The following is a 17,072-nucleotide window of genomic DNA, read 5'->3' on the forward strand; positions in this document are numbered from 1 at the left end:
GAAACTTGTTTAATTTAACAGCAATTTAGGCCTATTAAATGTTTAACAAAAATTACATTCTTAGGGCCCAAATTCTGTGCTTTCTTTTTTGTTGTTGTAATTTTTCTGTAAAACATATCTAATTAATTGAATTCATAAAAACAACTTCATTTATTAATTTGTATACAATAATTTGTATACAATGACATTATTTTATTTACTTATTTTTTTGAAATTCTGTGTTGTGTATTTTAATTTTTCTGGTAAGGCGAAACATTAATCTATCTTTTATTCCAATGAAAATTAAACAAAGCCTTTAATTTTTGTACATTCAAAATGCTACACAACAGAGGTTTACTGTGTAACGAACAATGTCACGGAATTCGTCAAATATTGAATGAATAAATCAAATGCAATTCAGTACACTTCAGTCAAACCGTGATATGGACTAATGTATGTGAATATTAAATGGCACAAATACTATTTAGCTACTACAGACGATAACCGCAAGCGTTGCGCGTGCTTAAATAGCAAAAGAAATGCGCGTCTGCGCCGTTCATTCCGTCACATATCGAAGCGATATTTTAAAGGCGATTATCGATAAGATATTTTTGACGTATCACCCAGCCCTACAGTCTTCCCCATTATTGTGGTTTCAAAGAACAAGAGATACCGGAAATTATACTGTAGGGATGGTCATTTAATGAAACTCAAATGTAAATATTTGAATATTTTGAGATACTGGATTTTTGACTTTTGTGAGCTGTAAGCTCTAATCATAAAAAATGTGCGCTGTCTAACGATTAATCACGATTAATCGCATCCAAAATAAAAGTTTTTGTTTACATAATATATGTGTGTGTGTATTGTGTATATAATGGTAATCTGATTCTTGCAGGACTGTGGGAAGAAGTTTACACACACAGGGAACTTTAAACGTCACATGCGCATTCACACCGGTGAGAAGCCATTTAGTTGCAGAGACTGTAATAAAGCCTTCTCAGACCCAGCTGCCTGCAAAGCACATGAGAAAACACATAGGTGAGCATTATAGAGTGTAATGCTCTTCCTCTACAGCCTCGTATGACTTGTCAGCTATAAGTCATAATATATAAAAAACATATTTCCACAAAAGCTTCTATGTGCAAAAACATCCACAATGTGCAGTTTTCCTCACACTATATGTTTCTGATTCTCCAGTCCTCTAAAACCATATTGTTGTTCCACGTGCGGAAAGAGTTACCGGCAAATCAGTCTGCTAAACCTGCACAGGAAGCGACACACAGATGAGGCGCGATACAGCTGTGAGGATTGTGGGAAGCTCTTCACCACTTCTGGAAACCTGAAGCGGCATCAGTTGGTGCACAGTGGAGAAAAACCCTACCACTGTGACTACTGTGAACGGGCCTTTTCTGACCCCACCGCCAAGATGCGACATCTAGAGACCCACGACACTGACAAAGGTCACAAATGTCAACACTGTGACAAGAAATTCAACCAGGTGGGGGATCTATTGTCTTTATAAATGTAATTATCAGAAAAAACATTACACTAGTTTTGAAAGAAATTAATACTTTTAATCAGCAAGGGCACACTAAATTGATCAAAAGTGACAGTAAAGACATTTGCAATGTTTCAAAAATTATTTATAATGATTTTTTTTCCCAAATAGGCCTAAATGCTGTTCTTTTTAACTTTCTACTCATCAATAAAATCCTGAAAATACATATCAAAGTTTCCACATAAATATTAAGCAGCACAAATGTTTTAAACTTTGATAATAGGAAGAAATGTGTCTTGAGCAGCAAATCAATTCAGCAAAAGCGAATTATTTCTGAAGGATCATGTGATACTGAAGACAGGAGTAATGATGCTGAAAATTCAGCTTTGCCATCACAGGAATAAATTACATTTTAAAATCTATTAAAATAGAAAATAGTTATTTAAATCTTAATAATATTGCACCACATAACCGTTTTTACTATATTTTTAATCAATAAATGCATCCATTGTGGGCATAAGCGACGTCATTTAAAAACAGTCAAAAATCTTTTGAACAGTAATGTATAGTTACATAATAGTTTAATAATTTCATTTTAAGCAATATATATAGTACTATACTGTGTGAATGTGTGTGTGTGTGTGTATATATATATATATATATATACACATATTATATGTGTATATATAAATACTTTAAAAATTATAAATAATACAAATTATATTTAAAATAATAAACATTTTATATATTTTTAAAAGGTTTATTAATATAATTGTAAGCATCACAACAGAATGTTATAATATATTATCATGCAGACAAGATTTATAGATTATACCATATTATTGACATAACATTGTAGCCAAAGCTATAAATGTATAACACAAAACCTTTTTTTATTGGCCATTACAAATACAAACAACTTTTTCTTTTCTTTTTTAGTTGGGAAACCTGAAAGCACATCTGAAGATCCATATTGCAGATGGGCCACTTAAGTGTAAGGAGTGTGGGAAACAGTTCACCACCTCAGGTGAGATTTATACATTGAGACAGGGTGTGGCAATATATATATATATATATATATATATATATATATATATAAAGGAATTTTAATGTGCCTCTGTGGTCTATTCACAGGCAACCTGAAGAGACACCTGCGTGTGCACAGTGGTGAGAAGCCTTTCGTCTGTATGCACTGCCAGAGAGCATTTGCTGACCCCGGGGCCTTGCAGAGACACGTGCGCATCCACACAGGTCTGAGCCGTTTCTCACGCCCTCAGCCACTGTTACCTTTAAAGGTTTATTTGACCTTGTCTGTCTCATTGTTTTAGGAGAAAAGCCCTGTCTGTGTCTGATTTGTGGAAAAGGCTTCACGCAGGCCAGTTCACTCATAGCTCATGTTCGCCAACACACTGGAGAGAAACCGTATGTGTGTGACCGCTGTGGAAAAAGGTAACTGAGAAATTGCATGAATGATTTTGTTTAGATTCATTAGGGCGCCATATATAATAAAAGTGTATTTCAACTATCACACCTCGAAGGTTTGTCCAGTCCAGCCAGCTAGCCAATCACATCCGTCATCATGACAATATTCGACCACACAAGTGCCACACCTGTAACAAAGCGTTTGTCAACGTGGGAGATCTCTCAAAACATATCATCATTCACACAGGTAAGATGCATTTTGAGCTTTTTCTTATGTATTTCTCTGCTATGTGCTTCTAATGACTTCCTGTTTACAGGAGAGAAACCTTTCCTGTGCGATAAGTGTGGCAGAGGATTCAACCGTGTGGACAATCTGCGTTCCCATGTGAAGACGGTGCACCAGGGGAAGGCGGGCATGAAGAGACTGGTGGTGGCTGAGGAGGACGAGGGAGAGGAGAAACTGCTGCCGGACTCCACACCGGGCTCAGAGCTCAATAATGAGGTCAACATAGTCACAGTCACTACAGATGACATTGTGACTTTAGCCACAGAGGCTCTGGCTGCCAGTGCTGTAGCACAGCTCACAGGTGAGAGAATATGACAAAACAGACGAGTTATTACACTTTGTAGAAAGGTTACTCAATACTAAGAAAATATGCTAAATCTAAAAGTGACCGTGATGGCAGTTGGATGCTCTCCTGATATTATTTGTTGTCCTGTAGTGGTACCAGTGGCAACCTCTGTATCTGCTGATGAAACTGAGGCACTGAAAGCAGAGATCACCAAAGCAGTGGAGAAAGTACAAGAAGCAGGTGAGTAATATATAGTTTATATACTATATATTAATTGACTGGTATTATAAGCTATAATAATAATACAAAATAAATATATAATATTATTATAAATAATATAAATTATTTTAATTATATTAATAGGACATTGCTTTAATAACAAGTTACATGTACTACAACTCAATTTAATTGTGTGTACCGATCAAAGGTTTAATAGAAGTCTCTTATACTCACCAAGGCTGCATTTACTGGATTAAACATACAGTAAACCAGTAATATTACATTGTTAAATTCCTGTGTGCCATTGCTCCAGTCTTCAGTGTCACATGATCCTTCAGAAATCATTCTAATATGCTGATCTGGTGCTCAACAAACATTTCTTATTATGATCATTGTTGAAAACCATTATGCTGCCTAATATTTTTGTGGAAGCTGTAAAACATTTTTTCACGATTCTTTGATGAATAGAAATAGGTTTAAATGAATAGAATATTAATATGAATGTAATATTATAACATAAGTGACTTTACTGTCACTATTGATCCATTTAAAGCATCCTTGCTGTATAAAAGTATTAATAAAAAAACTCACCTGACCAGTAGTGTATATATAAATTAATTATATAAATAAAAACTGTCCTTTTGAAATACTTTGTAGCATTATAAGTGACTTTACTGTTACTTGCATTTTTACTCCATTTAAAGCATCCTTGCTAAATAAAAGTATTAATTTCTTTCTTTAAAAAAAACCCTTCAAACTTCATTCTCCATCTGACCAGTAGTGTGTATATAAATTAATAAAATAAATTATACTAAATATAAACAAGATATTTACTTTATATATGTTATACCCCTTAAAACAAGTTTAGTTTTTTTGTTTTTAAATAAGCTGAAGCTGATTTTTGTTTTAAAAATCATATGGTAACACTTTATTATAGGGAACAATTCTCACTATTAGCCAATATGTTAATAATAAACATGCTAATAAGCAACTAGTGCTTATTAGCATGCCTATTATTAACATATTGGCTCTTAGTACTTATATTCTGCATGACCATATTCTACATCCCTAATCCTACCCAATACTTAAACTTAACAACTACCTTACTAACTATTAATAAGCAGCCAATTAGGAGTTTATTGAGGCAAAAGTCATAGTTAATTGTTTGTTAATAGCGAGAACTGGACCATCAAATAAAATGTGACCGATCATATTGTATCACATTGAAGCTGAAACATTGTGCTGCTCTATTCCTTCAGATCCCAACACCCAGATCTTGTATGCATGTGACTCATGCGGTGAGAAGTTCCTGGACGCCAGCTCCCTCGCCCAGCATGTGCGCATTCACACTGCCCAAGCCCTGGTCATGTTTCAGGCAGATTCTGACTTTTATCAGCAATATGCAGGTGACGGGACATGGCAAACCACCGAGCAGGTCATCCAGGAAGGCGAGCTCTTGTTCCGGACACGGGAGGAGGACGGTGAGGAAGAAGAAGGAGCTCTAGCCCAGCCAGAATCTCAAATTGAGGGGGCAGAGGAGGAGACCAGTACACAGGCAGAGACAGAGACAGAGGAAGGGTCTGGAAAAGTGAAGTCTGAAAGCCAAGGATAGTGAAGAGTTTTTGACCTAAATTGATCCAAAGGATGGAGTTCAGACTGTCACAAAGTGTGCTGTTTCTAACATGCTACAGTATAATAAGAACACACTCTACTAGATAGATGTCACATGTCAAACCGCAGCACAATATGTGTACAGCATATTAAAACTACATTGTATAGAGTGAAATTTAAATAAATATGACAAGAAAATGTAATTATGAACAAAACAAACCTAATTTGTATGCTGTTTGTCATACTTTTTAATACTAGTGTCTCCTATGCTAGATCATGTATTCTCTGTTACTGAAGCCAATTAAACATATGACTGTCCTACATGTTTAATTTTTCCACAAATCGACTACAGTCCTGAACTATTATTTATTGATTTATTAGTGATTCTTTTGTTTGTGGAGTTTAATCATTTTCTATTTGGGCTTAAAACTGCTTGGCATAAACAAAAAAACATTAAACCGCTGATTTTAACTGTATGCTTATTTTCATGACATGTAGAAGCTGAAGAACTCACAATAAACACTTTTAAATGCTCTCTGTTGTAGTATAACTAATTTTTACTCCTTTAGATGAGTGATGAGTGTGTTGCAACTTGCAAGCAAGTTTCTGTTTTTGAATATCACAGCTTTCATTGTCGGAAAACTCTTATTGAAACTAGAACTGCGAGTGTTCCAGGTCATTTTGGTCCAATTCTGTTCTGTTGGAGTTTATTGAACAGACAATTGATATTGTATCATAATTGCATACAATAGTGACTTTTCAAAATGACTTAAGCCACATTCAGTGCAGAAACGCTCAAAATCACCTAAAGTCTGCAATTAGTTTGTTAATAAACCACTATCATTTGGTTCTGTTATTTTTTTGTGTGTGTCATTTTTGGTCACTGGAATAAATGTCTGTATTAGTGCCAGGAAAGCAAGGCTACTGGTTCTTTACCCTAATGTAATAGAATTTATTTTTAATGCACTGAGACTTAAAATTACAATCAGTTTCGAAACAGCACTTGAGCCATATGACAAAGCTTTCTGTTGAATGCAGTTTGACATGGACAGCAGGTATCAGAGGAAAGGGTGCTTTGTGTTTTGTTCAGTAATGGGCTTCCAGGGGCAGTAATGCACACTGCACTTTCAAGTCGCTAGCTAATTTATGACCAGACATCAACTTCAAAACAAGTTTGACTTGTTTCATAGCTCACGGAGCTTTATAAATAACAACGAAGAAAAGAAAATGGGTAAATGAACATTCTTTTTAAATTCTTTTTAGGAAACAAATATTATAATCAATATAATAATAAAATTGAATTATACTTATTATACGTATACAAGTAAGTTGAATAGATTTTATAACCAACAGATACATAATAAAATTAACATCCAGTTTTATTAAAAAAAATAATTGAACTTAATTTACCATACAGACTAGGCTAGCGCTCTGAAAAGCATATAGTTGTGTTGCACTGACCTCTGCTGGTCGTACAAGTTTAAAACAACGGATGGAAAGATGTCTGTACAAAAACCATAGACTGTATGACATAAACACTAAAAGGGTATGAAAATGTTCTGCAAATGTATCTATACAAATAATCGATTCACTAGCATAAATTCGATTAAAATTAAATTACATTAAAATTGAAAATTAAATTATTTGTTTGGAACATATTTTATCTAATGAGGGCTGTCTCATTATAATATTCATGAGTCCATGAGGCAGCACGCGATTGGCTGCTGCTCTGGGTCAGAGTTCACATCCGCGTTAGCGCTGACGTTGTCCAACAGGAGGAAAATGGCGATGGGTTGCTTGTCAGTGAGGGACACTGCTGCAACATTCACCTGCAAAAGGCGAGGTGCTACAATGGTCCCAACGTCGGCTGGTGGGTTCAGCAGAAGCGCTCTGTTTGTTTTATCCGTGGCGTTAATGTTGCAGGCAGTTTTAGGAGACGGAAAGACTCTCGTTCTGCTGGACAATCCCAACATCAGAGACACTCATTCAATCTTCTTCCGCAGTTTAGCAGGTGAGCTATACATTATCTGATCTTTTCTTATTAAAACACTTCAAATTATTACATTAGCATCTGAAAATATGCTTAATATGTTCGTATGAATAGAAGATGCATTTGGAGTCTGTGTGAATCTGATTGCACATACATACCTGCACAGACAGAGAAAGGTATTGCATGATTCTTTGTAAATATTCTAACTCACAATTACATTCTTGTTCTCAGATCGTGGGTTTGACGTTACCTTCAAGACTGCTGATGATCCTGGTCTCTCTCTGATCAAGTATGGCCAGTTCCTCTATGATCATCTCATCATTTTCTCTCCATCAGTGGAAGGTGAGTCTTGTTATAGTGAACATAGATTTTATGTCATGCTGCCATTTTTATGTTTGAATATCCATGTTTACATGTTTCCAATGGAACAGATTTTGGGGGCAACATCAGTGTAGAGACCATTACAGCCTTCATTGATGGTGGAGGCAATGTTCTCGTTGCTGCCAGCTCTGATATTGGTGAGTGTAGTTTTGGTTTTGCATAAATGCACACGTATTGGCCTGTTGACATTAATAATATCACTATGACTTTGACTCTGGCAGGTGATCCTCTGAGAGAGCTAGGCAGTGAATGTGGGATTGAATTTGATGAGGAGAAAACTGCTGTTATTGATCACCATAACTATGACGTTTCTGATCCTGGTGAGGTAAGTAATTGACGGAGGAAAAAAATACAGCGTAGAGCAATTTATGAAATGAAAGACTAAATAATGTCAATATTAAATTAAAATGGATCCTGTCTCTACTTAGTTGCAATGTAATGGAAGTGCAGACAACAAGCAGATTATCGTAAAAGAAAATGTTGGGGGGATTGGTTCAGTCTGTCGGCAGTGTTGCCAGATTGGATGGACGATTTCCAGCCCAAAAGCTCACAAAAACCCACCCAAAACTTTAACTGTCAAAATAATTTGATGGAATATGTAAATCAAGGTTGATAAGGGCCATTTTTAACTCCTTAAAAACAAAATAATGATGACAAAATAATATAAATATAACGTTAGATAAATTTCCCAGGTAAACGGATCGAATCAGGGCAAATAGCCTTAAAGAGAATTAGGCTACCGAACATGAATAAAATATGCAAGCAGACAGTCAGACACGGCAATCAAGAAATGCATAATTTTCAATGTCAGCAGTCAGAATAATCCAATTTAAATGCAAAAATTGCCCAATATAAGTGATAGGAAAAAGCAACGTAGCCTAATTAGCAGGTATTTCACACTCGTTCATGAGCACACCATGACAGTCAAAACTGTGTCATTCATTGATACATGCTGAATTATAATTCGACAATTAAAAAAAATACAACAACAATAATGCACTTGCCTTCGTGTCACTCTATAATTTAACACAGGACTAGAGGAAGCCTCTTGTTAAGTTCATATTGTAGAACATAATACAGAACTTTGCACAGTCAAAACTAATCAAGTCTAGCCGTTTTCAAGGATTTATCAATCTGGACCGTTTAAAAGATAAAAGACAGGATCGTATAAACCGACATATTTAATTTCGGAGTTGCAGTGATAGAGCCTTAGTGTCATCTCACTCCACAATAATTCATGTTTTGAGAGTTGAGTCACTCTCCCACTCTTTAACTTATATTTAGGCATTGTGATTACTTGAATATACAGTCATAACATTCAAAATCAGATACGTTATAACTTATAATGCTAAAAACTTGTCACTCATGATGAATCATAACGTCTGTCTGCTGAGCCCTCGTGATAAGTGCGGCTGTCGACGTTTACACCAGCGCCTCTGCAGTGTGTGTGTGTGTGTGTGTGTGTGTATATATAGTAATGTTGTGATGACTGATTGGATGCAGGCTGCATGCATACTTGGGCTTGTTTGTTAAACAATGGACCTATGCAATATATTTGAAAACCGCCAAACTGACTCCAAACCAGCCCAAATTTTGTCCACCCACCCAAGCCAATTTTTACCCGCACAATCAAATTAAAAACTGCCCAATTGGGCGGGAACCCAATCTGGCAACACTGTCTGTCGGTTGTTGATTGGATGGATGCAGATCTGAATGTGAGCTTTCCCTTGATTGTAAGAAAGGGGCAGAATTTAAAGGGGCAGAAACTGTTTGTAATAAAAAAAATGAATGAGCTCAAAAATACTTTAAAAATGAAACGTATACATGAATTAATCATTCAGTCAGATGCTTTTAGAAGATAGATATCTTTGAAATCTCAAAATGTAAAAATTTGCATTGCCTCTAAAATTTATCTTTTTGGCTGGTGTCACATAGGCCAAAAAGATGAGTTAACCAAAAAGTTTTGCTTTGTTAACCAATAGCTACTTAGCTGTTTAGCCATTGTTTTAGGTTATTGCTGAATATCATGCATCCTTTCTAAACTATATATATATATATATAACTTTAAACTTTTGAATGGTGGTGTAGGTTAATTGTGATGCATGCCATTAAAACATGTGACTGCTGGTTGCTTAGGTGGAAAATACAGTGTACAGTTCAAGCTTCCAGATGTGTATGGAGTTTTCCAGTTCAAAGTTGACTACAACAGACTTGGCTACACACACCTGTACTCTTCAACCCAGGTGAAATTCAGAATTCATTGTAAAACTTGCTCTTGCTCCAAAAATTCCATAGTGATTTTACTCAGATTCTTGATATATTTACTGATTCTTCTGTTATTCCACAGGTTTCTGTCCGCCCCTTGCAGCATACCCAATATGAGCGCTTCATCCCCTCTGCCTTTCCATATTATGCCAGTGCCTTCTCTATGATGGCAGGACTCTTTGTTTTCAGTGTGGTCTTTCTACATATGAGAGAAAAAGAGAAGTCTGATTAAAATGAGAATCAGTGAGGAGCAGTGCAAGAAAATGTAAAAACAAAAATGGTCTTCAGACCTCTGGCAGTCATGAATAGAGATCTGAAATATGTTGGTATTGTCTTGTTTTGGTGAGTTGGAGATTGTGCCATTACAACAAAAAGCAACGTTTGTAAAAAAAAATTTATTTGAAGGGGGTGTTGGTTAGTCTAACAAGATATGTTTTTGTTTTCTGGTTTGCCAACTGGTAATTTAAAGTGATTTGGAGCACACGTCATGTTTTATTTGTTCAAAAGGCAACTTGAATTGGTTTTATGATACAACATGCACTGATGGTTTAGCTCTTGCTATGAAAATTTTTGTTTTGAAATCTACCATTTGTAAAAAGAGGAATGGATTCTCAAAATGTGGTTGAAATACCTGAATTCAGTAAAGTTTTAACGTTCCACCACTAAACTTTTTGTCCTCTTTGTTGTTCAGTTGCATCAAATACGAAAGTGTCTGATTCTATTCATGATGGTTTTAGCTGTTGTAAATGTAGTTTATACAGAACCTCCTCTCACAAATGTAAACTACATGGGCAAGTTTATTTTTTTCATTTGTGCGTTTTCAGTTATTGAATACATGGGATAGAAATAGTATGAATGTGTGACAATAGAACCAACACATTACATTGTGTGTATAAATATGTATCAACACTATATACACACATAGTAAGGCCTTATAATTTTAGACATTTTGATATACACTACAGTTCAAAAGTTTTGGGTCTGTAACATGTATTTAAATATAAACTTATATTATTTATTTTTATCTTACTGACCCCAAACGTTTGAACTGTAGTGTACATCATTTTTACATTCATGCAAGAGCAGTTTTCTTAAATTTTGTGTGATCCAAATGATTAAAAAATCTTTGCATGCTTTATGACAGACAATATGACAGTACACTTGGATAAAGGTCTAGAACAGCGGTTTCTTGAAGACCAACCGTTAAATGTAGATTTAACATCAAATAGTCGTTTCATCTATATATTTTTGTTGTATTTTTAATACTTGTTTTATTAACGCAATAAGGAACGTTCAAGACAATGTTTTGTTTTTTAATTCTTTCAAAACAAAGACGTGAAAGTACGTGCTCGACGAATGACGTAGAATTAAACCGACAGCAGTTGTAGTCCTTACGGAGCGACTAGCTAGTAACTTGTTTTCTTAAAACAGACAGCTTTTTCAAAAATAAAGTTTGAGCTATGACTGTTTATAATTTACGTTGTTGGACAAAACTTGAAAGTCTCCTTGAGTAATGTTAACCACAGAGCTTACGGCGGAATACAGGGCTGGCCTACAAATTTACGTCATCACTAAACAACTCGTGGCCTGTGAACACAAGCGCGAGCCGGGAGCGCGCGTCAGATGACATCCGCAGAGAGAGCGCAGTCAGACATGGATCAACTCAAAGTCAAAGACCGGATCCTCGAAAACATCTCTCTCTCCGTCAAGAAGGTAAGAAACCTCTATACATGCAGCGAGGGTACGTATCAACCTTCTCTAGTTTATAATTCCAAGGATAGTTTGAGGTTTTTGCGGTTTACGATATCAAAACAGCTGGGCCTCCCCCCCCTCCTGCTGTGCTTTGAAGACAAACGCCTTGACATCTTAAGAAATAACATCCAGTGTTTCCTTATAAGTCAAGATTGAACAAATACCAGGTTAGACAGACAACTATCAATGCACTATATTGAGTTATTCTAGGTTATATTGTGTACTTATAGCGTAGTTAATACCTGTTTATCAATAAAATAACATGCTAAAGAAAACTCATTTTAGGCATGAGTCAAGTAAACACCGTTTACTGCATCACGCACACATCAAACAGTGACATGATGCCCCTGTAAACAAGTCCTGTTATTAAATGAGATCCTATAAATAGGGCAAACAGAGCTTACTACTTCTTTTATGGGGCCATCCCAGGACATCCTATCATTGTATGGTCTTTTTGTTCTGCAGTGACTTACTGAATCTTTGCTGTTTGCAACATCAGAAAGCTTGTTCTTTCTTTTTCTTTCTTTCTTTCTTTCTTTCTTTCTTTCTTTCTTGAGCTTACTTTTTCTGAGCATTATTCTGAATATTAGCAGCTTGCACACCCTCGTTTGAAATCTTTTGACTTATTCAGATTTTAGCTAATCAGGTGCTTGGCATTAGTACGTTCTCGTGGTTTTGGGATGGACTTACACACCAAAAAGCTCTGCTTTCATCAGTGAACCACAGAACTCTGAAAATGCATTTCTTATCAGAGGTTGCTCGTCTAGAATGAAAACGATTGCTTGGAATGTCGTGGCTGTGTGCACATCAGAAATTTACCAGATAGTTGTTTAACATTTTTCAACATTTAATCCGCAGTTGCAGAGTTACTTTGCCGCCTGTGAGGATGAGACGCCAGCCATCAGGAATCACGACCGGGTTCTTCAGCGGCTGTGTGAACACCTGGATCATGCTCTGCTTTATGGGTTAGACCAACTGCACCAGAGCCTTTCAAAACTGAAACTCTTTTTAAGTAGACATTTGTAGGCTTACCGATCTTCTCTTTTCTCTACGTCTTGAAGGCTGCAGGACATCTCATCGGGTTACTGGGTACTCGTATTACACTTCACACGACGAGAGGCCGTCCGACAGATTGATGAGCTTCAGCACATAGCTACCAATCTTGGCAGAAGTAAGATCAAACCTTTGCCACCTATGATGACTTGTTGATGTGCTTTATAATTGTTGAAAAGTACAGTACCATTCAGAAGTTTAGAGACCGTAAGATATTCAAGTAAATATATTTATAATGTTTCAAAAATTCCCATTTCAAATAAGTGCTGTATTTTTTTTTACTTTCAATTTATCGAATAACCTTGAAAAGGTTGTATCACAAATTCAGCAAAAATATTAAGCCGCACAACTGTTTTCAGTATTAATAATAAGAATTGTTTCTTGTGCAGCAAATCAGTACATTTAAGACTGGAGTAATGGCTGCTGATGAAATTTAGCTTTGCCATCACAGGAATAAATTATATTTTAAAATTAAAATAGATTATTAAAAGAGAAAACATTTATTTTAAATTGTAATGGTATTTCATAATGTGGCTGTTTGTTTTCTGTTTTTAATCAAAGGGTGAGCATAAGAGACTTCTTTCAAAAACATTAAAACAACTTACTGATCTCCAACTTTTGAAATGTAAATATGAAGTATTAGATGAAGATATATGAGATATATTCAGATGCTGAATATTGTGGCACTGTGTGGACTTTGGTTCATGTAGTTAGTTAACTATGACTGCTTTGTTGTTGTTCCACAGGTCGTTCCTGGCTCTACTTGGCACTTAGTGAAAGTTCTTTAGAAAGCTACCTCCGACTTTTTCAAGAGAATCAAGGACTGCTCCAGAAATACTATTACAAGTGAGTGACTTTGAAATAATAGATGCTGTTGTTCTTCTGTGGTTTCAGACCACAGAAAATAGCTTCCTTACAGCAGTCATCTGATTTTTGTGATGTGTGAAAGTGGTTTCCTCCTTTACAGAAATGCACTGGTTTGCAGTCATGACCATCTTACTCTGTTTCTTACGCTTGTCTCTGGCCTGGAGTTCATTCGCTTTGACCTCGAATTGGTATGACTCTTCATTGATTTCTCCTGTCTAGAATTGTATGTCCTAGACCTGATGTGTCTTATACAGAACATATCACGTTACACAGCATAGTGCCAAACAACTGACTTCTCTTTACAAGCTGTTTCAAAGATGAGAAAGCGTATCATTAAGGTGCTCTGACTGGTCAAAAAGTATTTTTTAGTCAATCTTGCCTTCAGTAGTTCATTTTAAATAGCCCTGCTATGTGACAAATTAATTAAAAAATATTAACAAATAGGAATGAATATCCCATGTTGTCTCTCAATGTAAGGTATTAATTAATAATTATGTTTGTATAATAATTATAAATTAACTAGCAAAACTATTTAAAATGGTTTTAGATGGAGTATTGAGTGCCATATACACTTACCAAATATATTTATATCAACTAGTCATTTAAAATATAAAAATACTGCTCTTCCATTTCTACATTTTACACTATTCTATATCTTCCTTAACTGAAGATTTAAATATTTCCACTGCCTAATCCTTCATTTTTTTTTATTTGTGACAGGATGTGCCATATCTGGATGTTGCTCCTTACATGCCAGAATACTACAAACCCCATAATCTGTTGGATTTTGAGGAGAGGTTGCCAAGCTCTGATAGCCTGTCTCTGCACTCTTTCACATCTCTCACCTCCACTAACCTTGAGTGGGACGACAGCGCTATTGCCCCATCCAGTGAAGGTGAGCTGCTTGGCTTCAGTTTACCATTTTCCCCCTCCATTTCTGTCTATTACTATTCCAGCTTCTGTTTCTTATTTTCACACTTTTATATATTTCACTTTTCCTCTTTCCTTTTCAAATTGGCATATTTAACTTGAATATTGTGTACCAAGATGACAGTATTCTTTGTTAAATATTGTTTATCTAAAAGATGAGGACACTGAGTGTTCAGAAATCTCAGTGACCTGAGACATGATCACACATCAATTTTTTTTATTTAATTCAATGACACATTTCACTGCTCATTATGTCACAATGTCTCTTTTGGTTGTCAGTATGTATTAGTTCCTCATATGCCAAGTTTCACATTCACTTTATATCTCTTTCAGTTTCTGTTCGTCTTTCATTCACTTCATCATTCTTTCCTGCCTATTGATGATCTTATTTCTCCTTTTTTAGATTATGATTTTGGTGACATCTTCCCTGCGTTGCAGTCATTGCCAAGTGCAGACTGGGAAGGTGGGACATGGTTATTTCCCCCCTCCCCAATCTAACATTCGCAACCCCAACCAATCCATCGGTACAAACCTACTAACCTGCATCGCATGGCCATTTCACTCAGTGCATGTTTGCTTTTTCATGCACAGAAGCTGTTATAGGCAGTTTGCTTGTGATGACTTCATAGATGGGTTACTGGTGAATATGGTCTGTATTAGACTAAACGGAATCAAATTCTCTGCTAATGCAGGGTTTGCATGGGATGATACTAAAACATACACAGTGCCTGATGCACTGTGTATGTTCCAGAACTCGCTGTTTGTTGTCTGATTGTGTTTTCCTGCCATTGCACTTGTGGTGGTGTGGCAGCTGGTTTGCATGTTTGTTGCTTACATTCAATGGCAAATATTCCTAACAATATTTATGAAATGATGACTAATAATCAAATAGGTGTCTTTAATATCATTCAAGCAAAAATATGTCTATATTTTAAAGTATTCTTTGTAGGGCTGAAAAAAGTCATGTGAATCAACTTTATAGATTAGTGTTGCAGTACTTAATGAAGCATTTATTATGTGAAATTGTTCAATTTCTTTCTAAAAAAACGTCCGGAATAGTCAGAACGATTGCACAAGCACATGCTTTTGTCTTCAAAACGGCAGTATTACTATATACTACCGCTTAAAAATTTGGTGTCGCTAAGATTTGTATAAAATAAATGAACACTTTTTCCCAGACTTTTGAATGCTAGTATACTATGTGTAACTTTGGTATAACCTTCTTAAATGCATGTATTTATTTATTTAATGGGTTTTTTAAATAATCTAAAGTTGTCCTACAGGGTTTTATAATGCATTTATATATAATTGCTGCTCAGGTTTGTGGCAAAAATATAAATATTTTTTTCTTTTCAGATATGCATTACTAAACTAAATGCATGGAAACTGATGTTCAAATATTTAGAGGCAAATTTGGGGAAATTGAGATTGCCCTGTTTGTGATTATTTGCCAGAAATTTAGATACATAAAAGAATGAGATGGAAGTTGTTAGGAAGCTAAGTGTGTGTTTCAAAACTGCTTATGATTGTTGTATGTTTCTGTGCATTTGTCATGATTCAGTATCTGCCTAATACTTCTACAATGAGCTCCTAATACCTGCATGTCTAAGGAGTTTTCCCTTCTTGCTCTCGTTTTCTGACAGAGGGAGACTTGACCGATCCAGTCAGTGGGCCCCGCTCCTCCGGATCAGACCCTCAGACTGTTGTCAGTGACTGTGTTGTGGTGAGGGCCTCTGCAGGAACCATCAGAACCACATCTCTGTCGCGAAGCCCTACGTTTCGACACAATCCCTTCAATGAGGACTCAGACACTAACACTTCAGCTGACGTCACCCCAGTGCACATGGCTAGCCGTCATGCTTCAACAACAGGAGAGGATGCTGAGATCTCCAACACTGAGCTGGAAGTCATTAGGTGTGTCTTGAGCATTAAATCTAATGCTGTAGGATTGTAGTAGCATATCAATCACAATGATCAATTAGTTCAAATGAAGTGTATACATTTTTTTTGTGTGTGTGCATTGTATTTTTACAATGCTTCTCTTTCGGTTTGTAGGTCAACTTCCCAAAGGCTGTAGACACCAGCATTTTAAAAAAAAATTAAAGACGGCAACATTTGAGCAGTTTGAGATGTCACACCACTGGTGTGAGCTTGTCTAAACCAATTAAATCTGTAATATAGGGCTGGACAATAATTCAATATCAATATGTATCGCGATATAATTCTTTTTCAATAACGGTGATATGATTTTTAAACACATTTCCGATATTTCGATATACATTACCAGTTTCCCATACATTGATTTATTTGTGCCATTTGACTTCGTTGAATAAACATGAGCACTGCACGTTTCAATGGCATTTTCATTTGATCTGATAAGTAGCATTCATGAGCAGAGTTGCTTTGATTACAGCCATTACTGGAGAAACCGCTAGTTTTATCACTCTAAAAGCGCCTCCTGCTGGCAGAGAATGAGTTTGCATTTTAAATAAGCCTGTCTCCAGCAACATTTCCAGTTTTTGTTGTTGTT

The 17,072-nt window shown here is 35.9% G+C and overlaps 3 protein-coding genes across 6 annotated transcripts in view; all 3 read left to right on the forward strand.

Annotated features, from left to right (window-relative positions):
* LOC107591087 (zinc finger and BTB domain-containing protein 17-like) overlaps window positions 1-6,136 on the forward strand; it is a 15,337-nt gene extending 9,201 nt beyond the window's left edge. For both annotated transcript variants that reach the window (XM_016280096.1, XM_016280097.1), the window contains exons 7-15: window positions 878-1,020; window positions 1,180-1,480; window positions 2,420-2,507; window positions 2,615-2,731; window positions 2,809-2,929; window positions 3,019-3,149; window positions 3,220-3,489; window positions 3,625-3,714; window positions 4,953-6,136. In XM_016280096.1, the coding sequence (XP_016135582.1) occupies window positions 878-1,020; window positions 1,180-1,480; window positions 2,420-2,507; window positions 2,615-2,731; window positions 2,809-2,929; window positions 3,019-3,149; window positions 3,220-3,489; window positions 3,625-3,714; window positions 4,953-5,305 (1,614 nt within the window). In that variant the 3' untranslated portion in view covers window positions 5,306-6,136. The remainder of the gene's footprint in view (window positions 1-877; window positions 1,021-1,179; window positions 1,481-2,419; window positions 2,508-2,614; window positions 2,732-2,808; window positions 2,930-3,018; window positions 3,150-3,219; window positions 3,490-3,624; window positions 3,715-4,952) is intronic.
* Window positions 6,137-7,036: 900 nt separating this feature from the next.
* On the forward strand, window positions 7,037-10,607 carry LOC107591123 (dolichyl-diphosphooligosaccharide--protein glycosyltransferase 48 kDa subunit-like). The gene is made up of 7 exons (XM_016280165.1): window positions 7,037-7,315; window positions 7,526-7,636; window positions 7,726-7,812; window positions 7,897-8,000; window positions 9,611-9,623; window positions 9,812-9,918; window positions 10,023-10,607. The coding sequence occupies exons 1-7, from the start codon at window positions 7,087-7,089 to the stop codon at window positions 10,170-10,172; spliced, it is 801 nt and encodes a 266-aa protein (XP_016135651.1). The 5' UTR covers window positions 7,037-7,086; the 3' UTR covers window positions 10,173-10,607.
* A 957-nt stretch (window positions 10,608-11,564) lies between these two features.
* The window catches only part of plekhm2 (pleckstrin homology domain containing, family M (with RUN domain) member 2), a 16,081-nt gene continuing 10,573 nt past the window's right edge, over window positions 11,565-17,072 (forward strand). Inside the window, exons 1-8 of one of the 3 annotated variants that reach the window (XM_016280098.1) lie at window positions 11,565-11,653; window positions 12,551-12,657; window positions 12,754-12,863; window positions 13,492-13,591; window positions 13,713-13,800; window positions 14,333-14,507; window positions 14,946-15,005; window positions 16,186-16,456. In XM_016280098.1, coding sequence (XP_016135584.1) covers window positions 11,594-11,653; window positions 12,551-12,657; window positions 12,754-12,863; window positions 13,492-13,591; window positions 13,713-13,800; window positions 14,333-14,507; window positions 14,946-15,005; window positions 16,186-16,456 — 971 coding nt within the window. In that variant the 5' untranslated portion in view covers window positions 11,565-11,593. Of the gene's footprint in view, window positions 11,654-12,550; window positions 12,658-12,753; window positions 12,864-13,491; window positions 13,592-13,712; window positions 13,801-14,332; window positions 14,508-14,945; window positions 15,067-16,185; window positions 16,457-17,072 lie in introns of those variants that run through there. The other 2 variants (XM_016280099.1, XM_016280100.1) reach the window with 2 other exon arrangements.

The sequence above is a fragment of the Sinocyclocheilus grahami genome, unplaced genomic scaffold (assembly GCF_001515645.1).
Source record: "Sinocyclocheilus grahami isolate Dianchi unplaced genomic scaffold, SAMN03320097.WGS_v1.1 scaffold137.1, whole genome shotgun sequence".
Taxonomy (NCBI): Eukaryota; Metazoa; Chordata; class Actinopteri; order Cypriniformes; family Cyprinidae; genus Sinocyclocheilus; species Sinocyclocheilus grahami.